Raw genomic sequence first — 22787 nt, 5'->3', positions numbered from 1 at the left:
CTAAGGAGATTATTCATTTTAAACCAGAGATTCTTAACCTGGGGTTCCCAGATTCAGGGATGCATGTGAATCCCCTGAAATTGTCAGCACAATTTGGGAGATAAGGCTAAGTTATATGTGTGTTTTTCTAGGGAGAATGTGACACAGATTGGCAAAAATATTTTCCCTAGGTTACAGAAATAGAGTTTGAGAAATCCAAAGATAGGACTGAAAGCTGCAAAGAATCTAAACAGTTCAATATTATATTGCAGACTGTCATTTGCATCTGGGTAAAATGCTGCTTCCTTAAACCAGTGAGATAACAGAAGACCAGGTAAACTTCAGATTTACGGAAATCCATCAGAAGACAGAAGCTCAGCAGGAACTTCTCAGAACCAAACTCATCATCGCAATAATAATAAAATCATTTAACGGTGGTGGGGAATCTTAGAGGCTAGTTTCACATGGTGATAAAGCCAAAACCAGGAATTCCCCTAAGGAAAAAACAAAGAGAGTTTACCTTTTGGTGGTTTTCAATTAAGATTTCCACCACGATGTTCTGAAACTTCAAATCCATGATGGCAGCAACAGTTTCTTCCTGGGGCCTCATCAGAGTTGGTCCAAACACCACTCCCAGATTTGCCACAGTCATGAGGTTCTGCTTGGAGTGATTTGAAACACTGATAAGGAAGGGGGCAGGGGGAGAAAGTCTCCGGTTAAAAGAGAGGCAATAGTTGGGAACGTACAATCTTCTGCAACTCTGTGTTTCCTTAAAAACAAGGAGTCAAGACACTCAATTGTCTTCCATGTCTGCTTCTGAAATAACAAAATCTCACAAGACCCTAGGGGATTAGGCCCCTGCCTACCTTCCTACTATTCCTCTCTTCTCGATGCTCTGCTCTAACCACAATGGCTTTCTTAATAATTCCATGTTTATGCTAGACTTGTGCCCCCCGAAGACCTTCTCTTACCATTCCCCTCTACTTAGAATATCCCCACTTTCCCCAGACTATTATACCCTTGGCTTCCAGGAATGACCAGATTGTATGGTATCTTTATCAGATTTAGCTTCACAAGCACACAGAACTTGGTCAGAGCACCCACATTCACCCCTTTGGCCCAATACACTGTGCAGTGAGCAACCTAGACAACTGTTCTCAGAAGCCCTGATGCTTAATTCAGGTCTCAATTCAAAGTTCCCATCCTCAGGATACCTTCCATAACAACACTCTTTAAAGTCCCACATTCAATCTATATTTTCTATCTCCTCATTTTTTTTAACCACTTATCACCTGAAATTATTTCATATTTTTATTTGTAATCTGTTTATGATCTTTTCCCTCTTAGAAAGAAGCGACTTCATGAAAGTAGGGAATTCATCTATCTCGTTCAACTATGTATCCACAAGCACCTAAAAAAGGCATTCAATAAATATGTGTTGACTAAATGAACAAATAGCTCCACTAGCAGTAGGACACTTGGCAGGTCATAATATCCTCTGGCCTTCAGTTTCTTTTTATACAAAATAAAAACATAATAAGATAACAAAAGAAAATTAAGAACATTCTAAAACAGCACTCCTCAGCCTCCTCTTACTTCCAAATTTCTATAATTACAGTGAGCTAAGAGTCATTTGTATTTGAAGAAAGGGCTAATTTCTCCACTAAATGATTAGATTTTGCTTGCTTTTTAAAGAGGGAATAAAAAGACTAGAATGGATCCTATGAAATAACTACCTATTACTGGATTAAACTAACTTAAAGGCCATGTGGAAACTTAGAGTTAGGTAGGTGTGAAACCAGCCTAAATTTGCTAACAGACTTATAATCACATTTCCAGGATCCGTGTACAGGGAAGTGTATAATATTCTCTTCTCTTACTTCCAATCAAACCCCAAGTTGCTGGCAGTGATGTTAAGCAAATAATTATACAACTTCACGAAAGCATCGTATTTCAATGCTCTTGTCCAAAATATACACAGTGATTCAACTGTCCAGCCTGCCTTTCCAGGCGTGGTCCCTGGTATTGTGTAGACAGCCCCACTTCCAACCATTATGAAGCCAAGAACCCCACATGGCACCCAGAGTAAAACAAAGAAAGTTAGGAAGAAAAAGGGGCTTACTTTGTTAAGTGTTTCACCAAAATGTCCAACATTTCTTTATTTTTCTCTGGCAGTTTGTGTACCAAGAAATGGATAGCATTAACACGAGATTCTGGGCTTCCACTTTCTTTAAAAAAAAGAAAAAAAAAACAGATTACTCAGAATCAAATACAGTCCCAGAAATCACCGATGACAACAGCTCATCTGTTCAACATCTTTCAACAGAGAATTTAAACGTATTTGCCACCTTTCCCAAAAAAGGGGGGGGGGGGCTATCTATTTCAGTGTGAATGCAATGAGTGCCTATCCCTAGGGTGATATTTAAGAACAGAGGACGACTACAGCTTCTCCTTCTTGCACTCTACACTTCAAGTCTGCTCGTCCCTTGAAGGAGACGGTCACTGGGTCACTGCCCCACAGTGGAATGCAAATAAAATAGGGGCAAATAGGTTCTTCCCTCTTAGGGTTGAGTTTTATCCCCCAAAAAGATACACTGCAGTTCTAACTCCCTAGTGTCTCAGAACATGACTGTTTTAAAACGTGCCTGGGATTTGTTTTAATCAGGTATGGTAAGAAATGCTGACATGAAAATGACTGAGTTGAAGGAAGAGTTTTATAATCATACCCCCTAGAAACAGGAGGCATGGTAAGCCAGGGTCAGCCAAGAGGCAGAGGGAAGAAGGGGGAAATGTGGGCAAGAGGTTTTATTGTGTTTTCCATGTGAGGAAGAGGCAAGGCAGAGTAAGCAGACTCAGGACTGGTTGGTTTGAATTATTTCAGCAGGCTCTGGAGCACAAGAGCTGTGCCAAGACATATGGTACCTGCCCCGAGGTGCTAATGGGCAGAATACTGACTTGGAGTGTAAGAGCCCAAACGACAGAGTCAAGGAGAGAAAATGGGCTCTGGATTGACTGGCATATGGAAAGCATGCTCAGTTTACTATCTCAAGGAATTGGTTATAGCCCCAGAAAGGGCGTTCTCCCTAGGATCAGTAAAGCCCCAGATGTCAAAACATCAGAATAAGACATGCTTAACATAATGACCTTATTTGGGAATAAGGTCATTGCAGAAGCCATCAGTTAAGATGAGATCATATTGGAGTAGGGTGGTCCTTTAATCTAGTATGTCTGGTGCCCTTATAAGAAAAGAAAGACACAAAGGGAAAATGGCCATAAGAAGATAGACACAGGGGAGAATATCATGTGACAACACAGGCAGAGACTGGAGTGATGTGTCTACAAACCAAGGAATGCCAAGGATTGCTGGGAACTACCACATGCCGGAAGAGGTAAGGAAAGAGCCTTCTCTGGAGCCTTAGAGGTTGGCCATGCCAACCTACACCTTGATTTTGGACTCCCATTCTCTGGAATTGTGAGTGAATGAGTGAATAAGTGAATGAATTTATTTATTTACTTATTGACTGAATGATTGATTGATTGAAGCTATTCAGCAACCCTAGGGAACTAACACACTCACTTTCCCCCTTAGACCTTGGAATGATTTATCCATGGCTCTTATTAGCAACATGTCCAAATTCCCTTTATTGTGTTCTTGACAGAAAGTATCAAACAAATCAATAAAATGCTTATTATTGAGAACTCCACATGAATTTTCAGGGGTGTCAAAGAAGTGACTGAGGAGAATTCAGCTAGCAGTTAAGGCAGCAGAAAGGATGGTACAGACTGCTTGGAGGCTCACAGAGAGCTGGCAGGAGAAGCTGAGGAAAGGTTTCACATAAGGGAGAGCATTTGAGTTGGGTCTTGAAGAACAGGGAAGAATTTAAAGCAAGGCAGAACTGAGGAGGAAGGGGCACGCTCCAGATTCTGCAAACAGTATAAGAAAATGCACAGCCTATGCAGAGAGGGCGCCTTAAGCTTATGGAAAGGCAGAGGCCAAACTCTGGTTTGTAAAAGCAAATTTGAAGAATCTGTCTTTACTGTTGGCTTCTAAATCAGTCACTGCAAGGAAGGCTGGGAAGAGACAGGCACAGAGTCAAATTTGGGTAGATATACCTGACGTTTTCTGGAGGATGGATTCGAACGGGAAAAAAAGCAAATCAGGAGGGAAAGGCTATTTGGGCAAGAAGTAATGAGCCAGGAAGGGGGTGGGGGGGGCGGGTGGTAGAATTACAAGTAAGGAAGTAGAGCCGGCAGGCAGGCGTTAGAATTGCTGCTTCCAACTGACAACAAGAGCAAGATACCTACTAACGGAGGCTTCTGGGCCTCAGTTCCTCATCTGCAAAATGAAGTTAACAGCACCATCTCCTAAGGCCATTCTGAGACTCAGTGAGGTAGCACCTGAGAAGTGTTGAGTGCTGGTGGCGGGCACAGACAGGTGCTCCCTCACTGTTAGCCATCATCTCTGCTGTGGTTTGCATTGCTCTTCCCATGTGAGAGCTCCCACGGAAGACGTAGAATTGACAGGATCTAGCTGCAGACTGGCCGTGGGTCAGAAGGAAGAAGGCAAAAATGACCCATGTTTCATGCCTGGGTTATGCGGTAGTATGGTCAGTCCCCCAATAGACAGGAGCAGAGGAGACAAGGCTGGTTTGAGGGGGACAATGATGGGGGGAGTGACAGAGGAAGGGATGTTCAAGGGGCAGATATCTAGCAGGGAGCTGGGAATGGTAGGAGGCGTTAGAGATGAAGGTAGCAATGTTCTCTGGAGGGAGGGGACATCTGGCACGCGACCAAGGCTGCCCGACTACTTCAGAAAGCTAACAGAGCATCCTGTGGGGAAAAGAGCTCCATCGGGTTCATGGGAAATGCCAACTGGCGGCTAAACAAAGCATAGGAGGAGGAAGAGGAAGGAGGACCAGGAGGTTCAATATCATCAGAAAGTCAAGTGAGAAGAAACATGCAAGGCCTGGGTAGCCAGTGGTATCAAGAGTTAACGAGGGACTGAGGAAAAGCAAGACTGGGAGGAGGGCCTAGGCACCCACCACTAAGTTTGCCAGCCAGGAGTCCCTCTTTAGTTATACAAGGAGGTTAAAGAGTGAGTGGCTAGAAGGGACAGAGAGAGTGGGATTTCAGATCACTGGCTCAAATATCAAGAAATGGAAGGGAAGAGAGATAAAGCAAATCAAGAATAATTGACATACAACATTATATTAGTTTCAAGCGTACAACATGATGCAATTATTTGTATATATTGCTAGATGACCACCACAATACATCTAGTTAACATCCAATACCACAAAGTTATAAATTGTTTTCTTGTGATAAGAACTTTCAAGACTGGGGTGCCTGGGTGGCTCAGTCAGTTAAGCGTCTGCCTTCGGCTCGGGTCATAATTCTGGTATCCCAGGATGGAGCCCCACATCAGACTCCTTGTTCAGCAGGGGGTCTGCTTCTGCCTCTCCCTCTACCCCTCCCTGCTTGTGCTCTCTCTCATGCGCATGCTCTATCTCAAATAAATAAATAAAATCTTAAAAAAAAAAGGAACTTTTAAGATTTACTCTCTTAGCAACTTTCAAATACACAATACAGTGTTATTAACTATAGTCACCATGCTGTACATTCCATCCTCATGACTTACTTATTTTATAACTGGAAGTTTGTACCTTCCAACTCCTTTCATGCATCTTGCCCACTCCCCAGCCCCCAGCAACCGCCAATCTGTTCTCTGTATCTATCAGCTTGCTTGTTGTTGTTTATCTTTTCTAAGGTTCCACATATAAGTGAAATAATACGGTTTTTGTCTTTGTCTGATTTAGGAATCTGTTTCTTCAAAATGATGATGGTTTTACTTTTTCCTTGTTGTAAAAACTAAATATCTACTGTTAAAATTTTAGAAAACATAGATGAAACAACTCAGTAAAAGCAATCACTAATAATTTGAAATACATATCGTTGAAAAAGAACATGCCATCAGACTATGAAGAACTATAAATCAAGCTGAAAAGAAAGAGACAAGCCAAAAGAAAAACAGGTAAAAGACTGGAGCAGGAATTCCAGGAAAGAGACCAGCCGTATGACCAATAAACATATGAAAAAGTGCTAAACCTCGTTATTTATCAGGGAAATAAAATTAAAACCACAATGAGCTACTACTACTCATCCATCAGAATGGCTTTAAATGAATACAGCGCTAAGTTCTGGCTAGGATAAGAAGTAACTAGAACTGTCCGACTCTAACTACGTGGGAACAATTAAACGGCACAATCACTTTGGAGAACTCTTTGGCAGTACCTATTGAAGTTGAACACACACATTCCAACCCACAACCCAAAAATTCTACTCAAAACCAAGAGAAATGCACATGAACGTTCACTAAAAGACACATATTAGAATGTTCACAGCAGTAGCACTCTTGATAATCCCAAAAGTGAAACCACCCAAGTCTCCATCAACAGAACAGATAAATGCATTGTGGTGTGTTCGTACAATGGAATCCTATACCACAAGGACAGAGAATGAACTGCTGATTCACTCAGCACGGAGGAATGTCACCAAGATGAGCAAAAGAAGCTGAATGCAAAAGAGGATATTCTAGATGATTCCATTTAGATACAATGCGAATGCAGCAGCAACCCTAACCTCTGGACCTATGGTGTCAGAAGTCAGCGGAGTGCTCGTATGTCATAGGGACCGTGTGGGTGTGAGAAAGGGTTTATGGGACTCTGACGATGTCTTATTTCTTGATCCAGGGCTGATTACACGGCTATCTTAATATGTGAAAATTCATTAAGCTGTATACTTACTATTCGTATACATTTCTATTATGTTTGAACAAAAAGTTCACTTACATTAAGCTACCCATAATAAAGGCTGGTAAATTTTAGGCTTAATCCTTTCAGAACTTTGCTTCCTTTTTCATAATGAAATGTGTGAATAGCCTATTGCATTTAATATACCATGGACATCTCTCCATGTCATTAAAAAGCACCACACCATCAACTCTCTGAACATTCGAGTTGCTTCCAGTGATTGTACAGTTAAGTCTGTTCCAGTTTACACTTCCAATAGTAATGCTTTAGAGTGAGGAATGAGGTTTCACAACACAGGACACAGTTGTTGCTAAAGACAAAGGAAGCAAAAAGGCTAAGAAATGAAAAGGCATCTGATAAGGCGGAATACAAATAATCAAATCATATTACATACTAAAAACTCTTAGATACAGGGACACCTGGGAGGCTCAGTCAGTTAAGCATTTGCCTTCAGCTCAGGTCATGATCTCAGGGTTGGGCTCCACACTCAGCAGGGAGTCTACTTCTCCCTCTCCCTGCTGTACTCTCTCTCTCTCTCAAATAAATAAAATCTTAAAAAAAAAAAAAAAAAAACCTCTTAGAGATAGACTAAATTTGTCACTGAAATCAAAAGTACAACTATCTAAAGAGTTAGTAAGGAATATCACTCAGCCATAAAAACAGATGAGATCTTGCCATTCACAACAACATAGATGGACCTAGAGGGGTGAAATCAGTCAGTCAGAGAAAAATACCATAGGATTTCACTTAAATGTATAATCTAAAAAACAAAAGCAAACAAACAAACAAAAAATGCAGAAACAGACTCACAAACACAGAGAACAAACAGGTGGTTGCCAGAGGGGAGCGGGGGATCAGGAGATGGGCAAAATGGGTGAAGGGGAATGGAAGGTACAGACTTCCAGTTACAGAATGAGTAAGTGAGGGGGATGAAAGGTACAGCATAGGGCATGTAGTCAATGATACGGTGACAGATGGTAGCTACACTTGTGATGAAATTATCATAATGAATAGACTTGCCAAATCACACTGTTGTATATCTGAAACTAATGTAACACTGTGTGTCAGTACTTCAAATACAATACTTCAAAAAAAAAAAAAAACCACAAATTAGGTGATAAATTATAATCAAGTTTTTGCCTGGAGTTAAAACCAAGATAATACCTTACTAAATCAAAGCTGGAGAAAAATGAAAGAAATTTTTAAAAAACAACATTTTCAATTCACAGCTTTAATTTTAAAAATAAAACTAAGTTGGGGGAAATTTAAAGTCAGGACTCTGAAAAATAATTTTTAAAAATTCCAAAGGAATAAAAGGGTAACTGCCTATGATAAGAATTTCATACATTCAAAAACTGAATATTTTATAAAACTTTGCACCAAAAAGCTACTTTTAACTCATGTTGTCTACCTTGTCATTAATAAGCATTTCTCTCCAAAGAAAATCTAATTTTAATATTTGGGGATTTATTACTTATTCAGAAACACAAGCTAGAGAAATCATTTCCCACTCTCTAAGGTTAAGGTTCTTCATTTCTAAAAATAGTAGAATCGGTTTTGAAAAATAGAATCAAAGCCTTCCACTTCTTTCTTTGAGTGCCCCTCCCACACCCATCTTCATTTGAAATCACACATGCATTTTTCTCAAGCCTACTTTTTCCCTCTTTCAAAAAGAAGAATATTTGGAAATAAGGTGCTTTTTTAATTATTTATTTATTTATTTTGGGGTGGTGGGGGAGCGGCAGAGGAAGGGAGAGAATCTCCAGCAGACTCCCCGCTGAGCACAGAGCCCAATGCGAGGCTCGATCCCAGGACCCTGAGATCATGACCTGAGTCGAAATCAAATCAAGAGACAGATGCTTAACCAACTGAGCCACCCAGGCACCCCTGCAAGTAAGGCTTTTAAAGTAAAACTACTTTTTTCTCCATTTTATTTGACATTAATCAGAAATCTCTACTAAATGGGCATCTCCATGTAGTTGCAACATAATAATAACTTAGAGGTACTCAAAAAAAGCTTTCTAAATGATAAAGTGCACAGTTAGATAAATTATCTTCAGTGGCTTATGCTATATGCATTTCATTATATTTTAATTTATATAAATTATATAATAAAAAGCATAACTTTTTTTAAATCTAGGATACTGAATTAATCATAACACCAAATTCCTAATATATGCCAGGGAATTAGGAGTTTACTGTAATAGCAAAAGCATTTTTAGTTGTGAAACTAGAAATCAGCATCCACAACACTTACTGTCTATGTGCTTATGATGCTGTGCCAACTAACAGAGACTGAAAAAGATAGGATCATAGTTTATTGGAGCTTATCAAAGATACCCAGGCAGATAAATATTAAATTATTTCAATATTTAAATGTCATAAGTCAATAGTACTGTAAGTTAAAGAAAGCATAGCAGTAAACATCCAAACACTTCCCAAGGTGCTTCACTCAACAGACACCAAGTATTCGAGTTCTTCCATGGGTGACCCTATCCACTGGGAAATGAATATATCCGGCTAAAATAGCTCAATGTCGTTAGGCATTCAATTCCTTTAATGTCCAGGTTTCCAAGTCCTTCCCAACTAAGACCACATGATTTTCCTGCTTCCCATGCAGGTTTACCAACTAGGATAGAATATTCCAGTTAGGCAAATACCAGTGCCCTGGATCCTCTAATAGTTTATATTTTTCATCATAAATGACTTAAGAGCTTTGTGATTATGATTTTGCTTCCCAGGTAACTTGACTACAGAAGGAAAACATACAGAACATAGCAAGACAAGTGTTCTTGTTCAGGGGGAAAATATTTTTGTATGATGTCACATTAGGCATCCAGGCTTCGGCGGTCATTCTCAAGCTAAGCTTAATATGAGTCCAATCCTGAATGGGTCCAGTTTTTATCAATATGATATATCAAGAACTCTGAGCCTGAAAGGCTAAGACACAGACCATGGACTAAAACATTCTCAGAGATAACAAACGCCGTAGAAAAACATCCAGGTAGACACCTAATAGCCTTCCCTAGATGGGCACAATCTTTTGCATTCCTGCACAGACCAACTAAACTGTGTTTTCATCTTATGAATTTCTATACTAAAAAGCTCATTATATTTTCCCACAAGATGGATGGTATGAAGTAATAAGAAATATATGCTGGTCTCTGCTTCTGGTTCCTGACATGGAGCTCCTAAGTCTTATAAATAGGAGTAAGGTTTGATTTCTGGAGTGCCTGATACAAATATGAATCTTGTGTTCTAATCTGTTCTAATATTTAGTCTTTTTTTTTTTTTTAAAGATTTTATTTATTTGACAGAGAGAGACAGCTCTGAGAGAGGGCACACAAGCAGGGGGAGTGGGAGAGGGAGAAGAAGGCTTCCTGCTTATTTCTTTTTTTAGAAATAAGCAGGGAGCCCAATGTGGGGCTTGATCCCAGGACTCTGGGATCATGACCTGAGCCGAAGGCAGATGCTTAATGACTGAGCCACCCAGGCACCCCTAATATTTAGTCTTTGATCCTAGTTCCTAACACAAAGCTCTGACAACCTCCATAACTTCGTAAGCGATAGAAGTGTCTGACGCCAAGCTCCTAAGTCCCTTGGAATTTCCTGGGTGATAAGATTATCTTTTATTCTAATGAGGTGACTTTGTGGTGGGCTCCCAGATGGGGACAGACCCAAACTCCACAGGGACAGAAGCTTCTGCACTCAGGACACTTCTGGATCTCACCTAATGTATCTCTTCATCTGGCTCTTCATCTGTATCCTCTATCATATCCTCTATTACATAATAAGCTGGCAAATACCACTTTGTATTTCCCCGAGTTCTGTGAGCCATTTATCATACCTGAGGTGGGGGTTGTGAAACTGATTTCAAGCCAGTTAGTCAGAAGTCCTGCAGACAACCTAGGACTCACAACTGGTGTCTGAAGTGGGGGCAGGCTTGTGCTACTGAGCCCTTGCCCTGCAGGACCTGATGCTAACTCCAGGTAGAAAGAATCAGAACTGAACTGAATTGTAGGACGCTCGGCTGGTGTCGCAGAATTGGCTGGCGTGGGAAAAAAGCCCACACAGTTGGTGACCAGAGGTGTCAGAAGTGAAGTACTGTATGTGTGAGTAAAGGAGAAACAAAGGAATGGTTTTCCATACAGAGGGACTCTAGTTCCTTTTGGCAATTTTAGTTAGCTCTCTCAGCTGAGAGGGTGTAGTTAACACTCTTAATTTTCTCTATAAAAAAAAAATAATTTCCCAATGCATTCAACACTGAACAGTCAGTATTTTTTAAGAATGAAGAACAAAAAATGTCTGTCTCGTGGTGACAAAAAAAGAAATAAAATTCATATTTGTATCAGGCACTCCAGAAATTAACCCATGGATTCTCAACAGAAGCCTACAGAGAAGAAACTGAGGAGAGACAATAAAGGGACCCAGGAGAGACCTCCAGAATTCTCAGCAGGGAGGGCAAACAAGACCATCTCAACAACCCAGAACAGATGGAACCCACCACACATGACTGAAAGGAATCAAAAATTAGTTTCCGTGCTGGTGTGAGAGGCAGTAACAAAGACGGGCGATGCTTGATAATTTTAGCAGTCAGCTCTGCTAACAGACATTTTCGCACAACAAGGTCATTTGTGCCGTTGTTAATGGAAAATGATAGCCTGACTGCAATCCAAATTTTCCAACAATATTCAAAAGGGGAGACTAATTTTAGCCACCTGACTTCTGTAACTGTTTTTATGTAATACTTGCAAGTCCATGTGCAAAAGATTAGAGAATTTGCTCCCACACTCTTTCCTAAGAGAGGCACAGTGAAGACTGAGAGGGGTACTCACAGAGACTCAAATAAAAAATTAAAGTTGGGGGACGGAGCAAGATGGCAGTAGGAGTAGGAGACCTGGATTTCATCTGGTCCCAGGAATACAGCTAGATAGGGATCAAACCATTCTGAACACCTACAAACTCAACAGGATATCGAAGAAAAGAATAGCAACAACTCTCTGAACAGAAAAGTGACCACTTTCTGGAAGGTAGGACATGCGGAGAAGTGAATCCGAGGCGATATTCGGGAGGATAGACGGCCGGGAAGGGGGCTTCTGTCGGCCGCTTCTGGCAAGTGATAGAGCCACGGAGTACAAAATCGGAACTTTCAGAAGTCAGCTCCGCTGAGGGACGTCGCTCCAGTGGCTAAGCAGGGGGGTGGAACCCTCGCGGGACAGTGTGGTCTCAGGACCCTCGGGGTCACAGAAAGACAGGGGGTGCCTGAGTGTGGCAGAGCTCCCAGGTATCGGAGTGGGGAAGCCGGCTGCAGAGACCAAGCCGAGGTGCGGACTCTCAGGTCCAGGGTTGCCATAAACTGTGATCCACGGCACAGTCGGGCCACTGCTCTTCCAGCAGGGACCCAACAAGCGGCAGATCCGGGGAGACTCCCCTTCCTCCCCCGGGAGGAGCAACACAGGAGCACACCACCAGGATCTGCTGGGTTTGGAGACTCCACACGGGGTCATGCGCCAGAGACAGAAACGCTCAGTCACAGGCCAGGTGAGCACGGAGTGCGGCCGGAGACCGGGGAGATGGGAGTGACTGATTGCTTTTCTCTGGGGGCGCACTGAGGAGCAGGGCCCCGAGTTCTCAGCTCCTACAGGACGGAGATTGGGAGGCCGCCATTTTCACTCTCCTCCTCCAAAGCTGTACGGAAAGCTTGCAAGGAACAAAAGCTCCTGAGAGCAAACCCGAGCAGATTACTTAGCCCAGACCGAGCAAGGGCGGGGCAATTCCGCCTCCGGCAAAGACATTTGGGAACCACGGCAACAGGTCCCTCCCCCAGAAGTTCAGCAAGAGCAGCCAGCCAAGACCAAGTTTACTGATCAATGAGAATGGCAGAACTCCAGCGCTAGGGGAATACAGCACCTAGAATTCATGGCTTTTTCACCCCTGATTCTTTAGTCTTTCAAAGTTAATGTTTTTTTTTAACTGTCTTTTTTTTTTTAATTTTTCTTTTTCCCTTTTTCAACCGACATATTATCAATCCCTTTTTTAAAAAATATTTTTTATTTTTCATTTTCAGAGTCATATTCTATCCCTTCATAGTAGTTACCCTTATTTTTGGTATATATGTATATAAGTTGATCTCTCTTTAAAATTTTGAGATACAGTTTCTTCTAACAGATCAAAATATACCCTAAATCTCTAGTGTATGGCTTTGTTCTACTCTCCTGCCTGATCACATTCTCTCCCTTTTTTTTTTTAAATCCTCTTCTTTCTTTTTTCAACCAACTTCTTATCAATTTCTTTTATAAAACCTTTTATAATTTTCATCTTTACACTCGTATTCCATCTCTTCATCATATTAACCCTTATTTTTGTACATATATAAGTTTTACTTTCTTTAAAATTTTGGGAGGCACTTTCTTCTAAAAGACCGAAATACGCCCAAAATCTAGTGTGTGGCACTGATCTATGCACCAGCCTGATCATATTTGATCATATTCTGGTTTGGTTTTGTTTTTGTTTGTTTTTATTTTTTTCTTTTCTTTTTCTTTTTTCTTTCTTTCCCTTTCTTTTCCCCCGGTCTCAGGTCTCTTCTGATTTGTTTAGTGTATATTTTCTGGGGACATTGTTACCCAGTTAGCATTTTGTTCTCTCATTCATCTATTCTCCTCGGGACAAAATGAAAAGAAGGAAAAAAATCACCTCAGCAAAAAGAACAAGAGGCAGTACCGACTGCTAGGGACCTACTCAATATGGACATTAGGACGATGTCAGAACTAGAGTTCAGAATGATGATTCTAAAGATACTAGCTGCGCTTGAAAAAAGCATGGAAGTTATTAGAGAAACCCTTTGTGGAGAAATAAAAGAACTAAAATCTAACCAAGTCGAAATCAAAAAGGCTATTAATGAGATGCAATCAAAAAATGGAGGCTCTCATCATCAAGAGATGATGGATAAAGATGTGGTATATATATACAATGGAATATTATGCAGCCATCAAAAGGAATGGGATCTTGCCATTTGCAACGATGTGGATGGAACTGGAGGGTATTATGCTGAGCAAAATAAGTCAATCAGAGAAAGACATGTATCATATGACCTCACTTATATGAGGAATTCTTATCTCAGGAAACAAACTGAGGGTTGCTGGAGTGGTGGGGGGTGGGAGGGATGGGGTGGCTGCGTGACAGACATTGGGGAGGGTATGTGCTATAGTGAGTGCTGTGAAATGTGCAAGACTGTGGAATCACAGATCTGTACCTCTGAAACAAATAATACAATATATGTTTAAAAAAAAAAAAGAAGATAGCAGGAGGGGAAGAATGAAGGGGGAGAAATCGGAGGGGGAGACAAACCATGAGAGACAATGGACACTGAAAAACAAACTGAGGGTTCTAGAAGGGAGGGGCGTGGGAGAATGAGTTAGCCTGGTGATGGGTATTAAAGTGGGCACGTTCTGCATGGAGCACTGGGTGTTATACACAAACACTGAATCATGGAACACTACATCAAAAACTAATGATGTAATGTATAGTGATTAACATAACAATAAAAAAAATTTTAAAAATGGAGGCTCTAACTGCTAGGATAAATGAGGCAGAAGAAAGAATTAGTGATATAGAAGACCAAATGATGGAAAATAAAGAAGCTGAGAAAAAGAGAGATAAACAACTACTGGATCACGAGGGCAGAATTCGAGAGATAAGCGATACCGTAAGATGAAACAACATTAGAATAATTGGGATCCCAGAAGAAGAAGAAAGCGAGGGAGGGGCAGAAGGTATACTGGAGCAAATTACAGCACAGAACTTTCCTAATTTAGCGAGGGAAACAGGCATCAAAATCCAGGAGGCACAGAGAACCCCTCTCAAAATCAAAAAAATAGGTCAACACCCCAACATCTAATAGTAAAACTTACAAGTCTCAGAGACAAAGAGAAAATCCTGAAAGCAGCTCGGGAGAAGAGATCTGAACCTACAATGGTAGAAACATTAGATTGGCAACAGACCTCTCCACAGAGACCTGACAGGCCAGAAAGGACTGGCATGATATATTCAGAGCACTAAATGAGAAAAATATGCAGCCAAGAATACTATATCCAGCTAGGCTGTCATTGAAAATAGGAGGAGAGATAAAAAGCTTCCAGGACAAACAAAAACTAAAGGAATTTGCAAACACGAAACCAGCCCTACAAGAAATATTGAAAGGGGTCCTCTAAGCAAAGAGAGAGCCTAAAAGCAACATAGCCCAGAAAGGAACAGAGACAATATACAGTAACAGTCACCTTACAGGCAATACAATGGCACTAAATTCCTATCTTTCAATAGTTACCCTGAATGTAAATGGGCTAAATGCCCCAATCAAAAGACACAGGGTATCAGATTGGATTAGAAAACAAGACCCATCGATATGCTGTCTGCAAGAGACTCATTTTAGACCCAAAGACACCCCCAGATTGAAAGTGAAGGGGTGGAAAACCATTTACCATGCTAATGGACACGAAAAGAAAGCTGGGGTGGCAATCCTTATTTCAGACAAATTAGATTTTAAACCAAAGACTGTAATAAGAGATGAGGAAGGACACTATATCCTACTTAAAGGGTCTATCCAACAAGATCTAACAATTGTAAATATCTATGCCCCTAACATGGGAGCAGCCAATTATAAAGGCAATTAATAACAAAAGCAAAGAAACACATCGACAACAATACAATAATAGTGGGGGACTTCAACACCCCCTCACTGAAATGGACAAATCATCTAAGCAAAGATCAACAAGGAAATAAAGATTTTAAATGACACACTGGACCAAACAGACTTCACAGATCTATTCAGAACATTCCATCCCAAAGCAGCAGAATACACATTCTTCTCTAGTGCCCATGAAACATTCTCCAGAATAGATCACATCCTAGGTCACAAATCAGGTCTCAACCGGTACCAAAAGATTGGGATCATTCCCTGCATATTTTCAGACCACAATGCTTTGAAACTAGAACTCAGTCACAAGAGGAAAGTCAGAAAGAACTCAAATACATGGAGGCTAAAGAACATCCTACTAAAGAATGAATGGGTCAACCACGAAATTAAAGAAGAATTAAAAAAATTCATGGAAACAAATGAAAATGAAAACACAACTGTTCAAAATCTTTGGGATGCAGCAAAGGCAGTCCTAAGAGGAAAGTATATAGCAATACAAGCCTTTCTCAAGAAACAAGAAAGGTCTCAATACACAACCTAACCCTACACCTAAAGCAGCTGGAGAAAGAACAGCAAATAAAGCCTAAACCCAGCAGAAGAGAAATAATAAATATCAAAGCAGAAATCAATGAAATAGAAATGAAAAGAACAGTAGAACAGATCAACAAAACTAGGAGCTGGTTCTTTGAAAGAATTAACAAGATTGATAAACCCCTGGCCAGACTTATCAAAAAGAAAAATGACCCAAATCAACAAAATCATGAATGAAAGAGGAGAGATCACAACCAACACCAAAGAAATACAAACAATTATAAGAACATATTATGAGCAACTATACGCCAGCAAAGTAGATAATCTGGAGGAAATGGATGCATTCCTAGAGATGTATCAACTACCAAAACTGAACCAGGAAAAAATAGAAAACCTGAACAGACCTATAACCACTAAGAAAATTGAAGCAGTCATCAAAAATCTCCCAACAAACAAGAGCCCAGGGCCAGATGGCTTCCCAGGGGAATTCTACCAAACATTTCAAGAAGAATTAATACCTATTCTTCTGAAACTGTTCCAAAAAATAGAAATGGAAGGACAACTTCCAAACTTGTTTTATGAGGCCACCATTACCTTGATCCCAAAACCAGAGAAAGACCCCATCAAAAAGGAGAATTACAGACCAATATCCCTGATGAACATGGATGCAAAAATTCTCACCAAAATACTAGCCAATAGGATCCAACATTACATTAAAAGGATTATTCACCACGACCGGGTGGGATTTATTCCTGGACTGCAGGGTTGGTTCAACATCCACAAATCAATCAGTGTGACACAATACATTAATAAAAGAAAGAACAAGAACCATATGATCCTCTCAATAGACGCAGAAAAAGCATTTGACAAACTACAGCATCCTTTCTTGATTAAAACTCTTTAGAGTGTAGGGATAGAGGGTTCATTCCTCAGTATCATAAAAGCCATCTATGAAAAACCCACAGCGAATATCATTCTCAATGGGGAAAAACTGAGAGCTTTCCCCCTAAGGTCAGGAATGCGGCAGGGATGTCCACTATCACCACTGCTATTCAACATAGTATTAGAAGTCCTAGCCACAGCAATCAAACAGCAAAAAGAAATCAAAGGCATCCAAATCGGCAAAGTAGAAGTCAAATTCTCACTCTTTGCAGATGATATGATACTTTATGTGGAAAACCCCAAAGACTCCACCCCAAAACTGCTAGAACTCATACAGGAATTCAGTAAAGTGGCAGGATATAAAATCAATGCACAGAAATCAGTGGCATTCCTATACACCATCAACAAGACAGAAGAAAGAGAAATTAAGGAGTCGATCCCATTTACAATTGCACCCAGAACCATAGGATACCTAGGAATAAATCGAACCAAAGAGGCAAAGGATCTGTACTCAGAAAACTATAGAATACTCATGAAAGAAATTGAGGAAGACACAAAGAAACGGAAAAACGTTCCATGCTCATGGGTTGGAAGAACAAATATTGTGAAGATGTCAATGCTACCTAGAGCAATCCACACATTCAATGCAATCCCCATCAAAATACCATCAACTTTTTTCAAAGAAATGGAACAAATAATCCTAAAATTTGTATGGAACAAGAAAAGACCTCGAATAGCCAGAGGAATGTTGAAAAAGAAAAGCAAAGCTGGCGGCATCACAATTCCCAACTTCAAGCTCTATTACAAAGCTGTAATCATCAAGACAGCATGGTACTGGCACAAAAACAGACACATAGATCAATGGAACAGAATTGAGAGCCCAGAAATTGACCCTCAACTCTATGGTCAACTCATCTTCCACAAAGCAGGAAAGAATGTCCAATGGCAAAAAGACAGCCTCTTCAACAAATGGTGTTGGGAAAATTGGACAGCCACATGCAGAAGAATGAAACTGGACCATTTCCTTACACCACACACAAAAATAGACTCCAAATGGTTGAAAGACCTAAATGTGAGACAGGAGTCCATCAAAATCCTACAGGAGAACACAGGCAGCAACCTCTTTGACCTCAGCCACAGCAGCTTCTTCCTAGAAACATCACCAAAGGCAAGGGAAGCAAGGGGAAAAATGAACTATTGGGACCTCATCAAGATAAAAACCTTTTGCACAGCAAAAGAAACAGTCAACAAAACCAAAAGACAACCGACAGAATGAGAGAAGATATTTGCAAATGACATATCAGATAAAGGGCTAGTATCCAAAATCTATAAAGAACTTCTTAAACTCAACACCCAAAGAACAAATGATCCAATCAAGAAATGGGTAGAAGACATGAACAGACATTTTTCCAAAGACATCCAAATAGCCAACAGACACATGAAAAAGTGCTCAACATCACTCAGCATCAGGAAAATCCAAATCAAAACCTCAATGAGATATCACCTCACACCAGTCAGAATGGCTAAAATTAGCAAGTCAGGAAACGACAGATGTTGGCGGGGATGCAGAGAAAGGGGAACCCTCCTACACTGTTGGTGGGAATGCAAGCTGGTGCAGCCACTCTGGAAAACAGTATGGAGGTTCTTCAAAAAGTTGAAAATAGAGCTACCATACGATCCAGCAATTGCACTACTGGGTATTTACCCCAAAGATACAAATCTAGGGATCCGAAGGGATACGTGCACCCTGATGTTTATAGCAGCATGTCCACAATAGCCAAACTGTGGAAAGAGCCAAGATGTCCATCAACAGATGAATGGATAAAGAAGAGGTGGTATATATATACAATAGAATATTATGCAGCCATCAAAAGGAATTTAATCTTGCCATTTGCAATGATGTGGACAGAACTGGAGAGTGTTACGCTGAGTGAAATAAGTCAATCAGAGAAAGACATGTATCATATGACCTCACTGATATGAGGAATTCTTAACCCCAGGAAACAAACTGAAGGTTGCTGGAGTGGTGGGGTGTGGGCAGGATGGGGTGGCTGAGTGATAGACACTGGGGAGGGTATGTGCTATGGTGAGCGCTGTGAATTGTGCAAGAGTGTTGAATCAGAGATCTGTACCTCTGAAACAATACATTATATGTTTAAAAAGAAGAAGAAGAAGAAGAAGAAGATAGCAAGAGGGGAAGAATGAAGGGGGGGGAAATCGGAGGGGGAGACAAACCATGAGAGACGATGGACTCTGAAAAACAAACTGAGGGTTCTAGAGGGGAGGGGGTGGGGGATGGGGTAGCCTGGTGATGGGTAATAAAGAGGGCATGTTCTGCATGGAGTACAGGGTGTTATACACAAACAATGAATCATGGAACACTACATCAAAAACTAATGATGGGGGCGCCTGGGTGGCTCAGTCGTTAAGTGTCTGCCTTCAGCTCAGGTCATGATCCTGGAGTCCTTGGATCGAGCCCCGCATCGGGCTCCCTGCTCGGCGGGAACCCTGCTTCTCCCTCTCCCACTCCCCCTGCTTGTGTTCCTTCTCTCACTGTGTCTCTATCAAATAAATAAAATCTTTAAAAAAAAAAAAAAACTAATGATGTAATGTATGGTGATTAACATAACAAAATAATAAAAATAAATAAATAAATAATTAAAGTCCACACTGAGGATACTGGATACACCTGTGTAACACATGCACATGCACTTTTTCTCGTTAAAGAAGGTAACTACAGGTCCTGCTCTAACCGCAACTCCACTTGGGTGCAAATTCATGCCAATAATTACAGTAGTTATAGTATTTCTTTGGAACAGGTCTGTTACTCAAATCATTGTGGAGACTCTATTACAGCATCCCCAGAAAGTCGGGAGGCCAAACACAAGGCACCGATCTAGTAGGCGATGCTACCGTTTATATTTATGCAATCTCTTCTACCACATTACTCAAGGATGGCTTCTACAAACTTTTTAAACTCCTTTCCTACCGCTACAGACTCCATTACTACTCGCAAGTTCCTACCTCTTATGAAGCCTTCATCGGGTATAAAAAAAAAAAAAAAATTCACATCAGAATTTCAAACACACCAGTTTCAGTTATAAGGCATGATAATCCTAATGACATTAGCTTGTGGTATTTTAAAACCTTACTCCATAATCACTTTATCTTTCCCCCATTCTCAAAGGATTCTAGATTAAAACTGGCACTCTTCTGCTTTTTCCAGTCTCTGAGGTGAAGAACATGAAACAATTGTCCTCCAACTAGAGTTTAATTTCTCTTTCCGCCGTTTGCCAAAAATGCCACAGGGAAGGAATCAAAACAACTAAGCGTTTGCTTGAGTTTTTGCCAAGAAAACTTTCCCCCACTTCCTTGATCACACAAATTTTCTTACTAAAAAAAAAAAAAATTCCTTTTCCATGTGAAAACAGAAGTGAGTGGGACCATATTTTTGCCCTTTCCAAAGGCCTATTTTATCAGCACAGTCTAGTCTAGCTGGGCCTACACATTGCTTCTCTCTGTAACACACTAGGAACCTTTACACTGGCTGCCGTAAAGACCTCACAAGAAGATAATGTTTAAAGCAATGTTCAGGCAGCAGTAACATAGGACCCAAAGGGATTGCTCTAAATTTTTCAACAGATTAAGCTGTGGAATACATCCAAGGGGAAAGAAAAAAAAAAAAAGGAAATGAAAATACAATTATAGCTACTGTCAGTGCACCTGTGAAAACCAATCCTGCAGGTTTTAGCCAGTGAGCTAGGGTTTTGAATTTTAAATAAAGATCTCTATAATCTGGCAAGTGACTTCACGTGTCTCACCCTTCATCTCCGTAACTATTAAATACCTCACACCAATGGATTTCAGACGACTCTGATGATTAAACACCGTGTGTCAACACAAAAACTAAGGTGTATGAATAACAGAGAGAAAACAGCACACCTTCAGATGAGTATGACTCACGAAACATTCAATCACAAATTAAAATTCTACCAACTATAGGCCTTTTTTATTTAACATTTTATCACATATAATTCACTCTCTATCGGATACTGTGTGGGCTTCTGGCTTTATCTCACATTACTCCTTCTGCCTGTAATTTCCATCTAAATATCTTTCTATGGGAAGCCATTTCCAACCTGCTAATCTCTCCAAATCTGCTAATCTTCCCCAACCTTCTGCAAGTTAAATACTTCTGTGCTCCCAAAGCGTTTTGCTCATGCCATTATTCTGTTTTATGGGATAATGGGAGGCGTGTGTGCCCCAATATTTGCTGGAGAATGGACTCCTAAAGGCAGAAATCCTTTCAGGGCTCCACCTACCCAGTATCTACCAGTGATTAGCACACAGTAGGCAATAAATAAATGGGAATTAATTAATCAATTCTCCCTCTTTTTCATCCTCTAAAAGAGGAAAGAGACCAAACATCTTCTAAAGGGATTTCTATTTTTAACATTTACAAGAACATTAAGTGAGATTTTTCATGTGGAAATTTTAAACACTCTGTCAACCACTACGCCTCTACATAATACTTACTGGCTGGAACAATGAAATCTCCATGTAGTTCATAGGTCATAAGAGGCTCTGGAAGACTCCTGTATGAAAAGGACAGCCCAGAATTACCAAACACATCCCAACAGAGCACTGCTCTTTGTGTTCATTTTTTATAAAAGGTTATAAATACGATGTGCATTTCTCAGTTAATGTGTAAAACTTTCCCTAGGAAATTTTTTTACATATCAAAAAGATATATAAATCAAATGGATTACTTTATTAAGTACTGTCTGTACCAGGCACTACCAAAGCTTAAGCAGCCACAAATCCTTATCAGATCTAATCACATAATATTTCATATTTAGGGGCGCCTGGGTGGCTCAGTTGGTTAAGTGACTGCCTTCGGCTCAGGTCATGATCCTGGAGTCCTGGGATCAAGTCCCACATCAGGCTCCCTGCTAGGCGGGGAGTCTGCTTCTCCCTCTGACCCTCCCCCCTCTCATGCTCGCTCTCTCTCTCTCTTTTTCTCTCTCTCCCAAATAAATAAATAAAATCTTTTTTAAAAATTTCATATTTAATCTTGGAAAATACCTTTATAAACATCGGAGTTCATATATAAAACTTCTTTCCACATACTAACTTATTTAAAGTCAAACATTCTAACCAACCAAATATAAGCGTATAGTTTTGAAAATCATCTCTAGGATATTAACTGAAGATGCTACAAAAAAACATTAAAAACTTTAAACAAAGATATCCTCTCCCCTTACAAATCTCTATTACAGAAATATGATATCCATTTTTGGCTTATGCCTATGAAACAATAAAAGAGATATGAAATAAAATTGATAACAATGTGAAAAATGCCCAACATAATTTTAATCTTCTACCAAACAGATTACACGAATGGCAGTGTATTTTATCCTGTGGTCAACAGAGTGCTACAGTTCAGTCAATCTTTATATGTATCTTAAATTTTAAAAGACCAGATCTCTGAACTCTGTAAAAACACTTAAAGAATACTTAGACAAGTATCAATCTGCACAGTCTTCCTGGAGGGCAATCTGGCAAGATATTAAAAATCTTTAAGAGGTTTAAATTGTGTAACCCAGAAATTCCTCTTCAAATGCGTAAGAAAAAAAAAATCAAAGACACACACACAAAAAAAATTTAAGACATATACAAAAGCCAAGAAAAAAATGCAGGGATAAAGGAGTTCATTTCATATCGATAAAGAGGACAATTAATCAACAAGACATAACAATTCTAAATGTTAATGTGTCTAATAATAACAGGAGTTTCAAAATACATGAATCAAATATTGATGGAACTATAAGAAGAAACAGACAAATCCACACCTATGGCTGGTGATTTAAATACTTCTCTGTTTGAATAACTTG

The 22787-nt window shown here is 40.1% G+C and overlaps 1 protein-coding gene across 1 annotated transcript in view; it reads right to left on the bottom strand.

Moving 5' to 3' along the window:
- ARHGAP10 (Rho GTPase activating protein 10) overlaps positions 1-22787 on the bottom strand; it is a 314093-nt gene that overhangs the window by 98038 nt on the left and 193268 nt on the right. Inside the window, exons 16-18 of the mRNA XM_032412959.1 lie at positions 21430-21488; positions 2102-2207; positions 500-659 (exon numbers count right to left, since the gene is read on the bottom strand). Of these exons, the coding sequence (XP_032268850.1) occupies positions 500-659; positions 2102-2207; positions 21430-21488 (325 nt within the window). The remainder of the gene's footprint in view (positions 1-499; positions 660-2101; positions 2208-21429; positions 21489-22787) is intronic.

Source organism: Phoca vitulina, unplaced genomic scaffold, assembly GCF_004348235.1.
Source record: "Phoca vitulina isolate PV1807 unplaced genomic scaffold, GSC_HSeal_1.0 scaffold14, whole genome shotgun sequence".
In the NCBI taxonomy this organism is placed as follows: Eukaryota; Metazoa; Chordata; class Mammalia; order Carnivora; family Phocidae; genus Phoca; species Phoca vitulina.
Note: the sequence above shows the minus strand (reverse complement) of the source record. Positions and strands in the feature narration are given on the sequence as shown.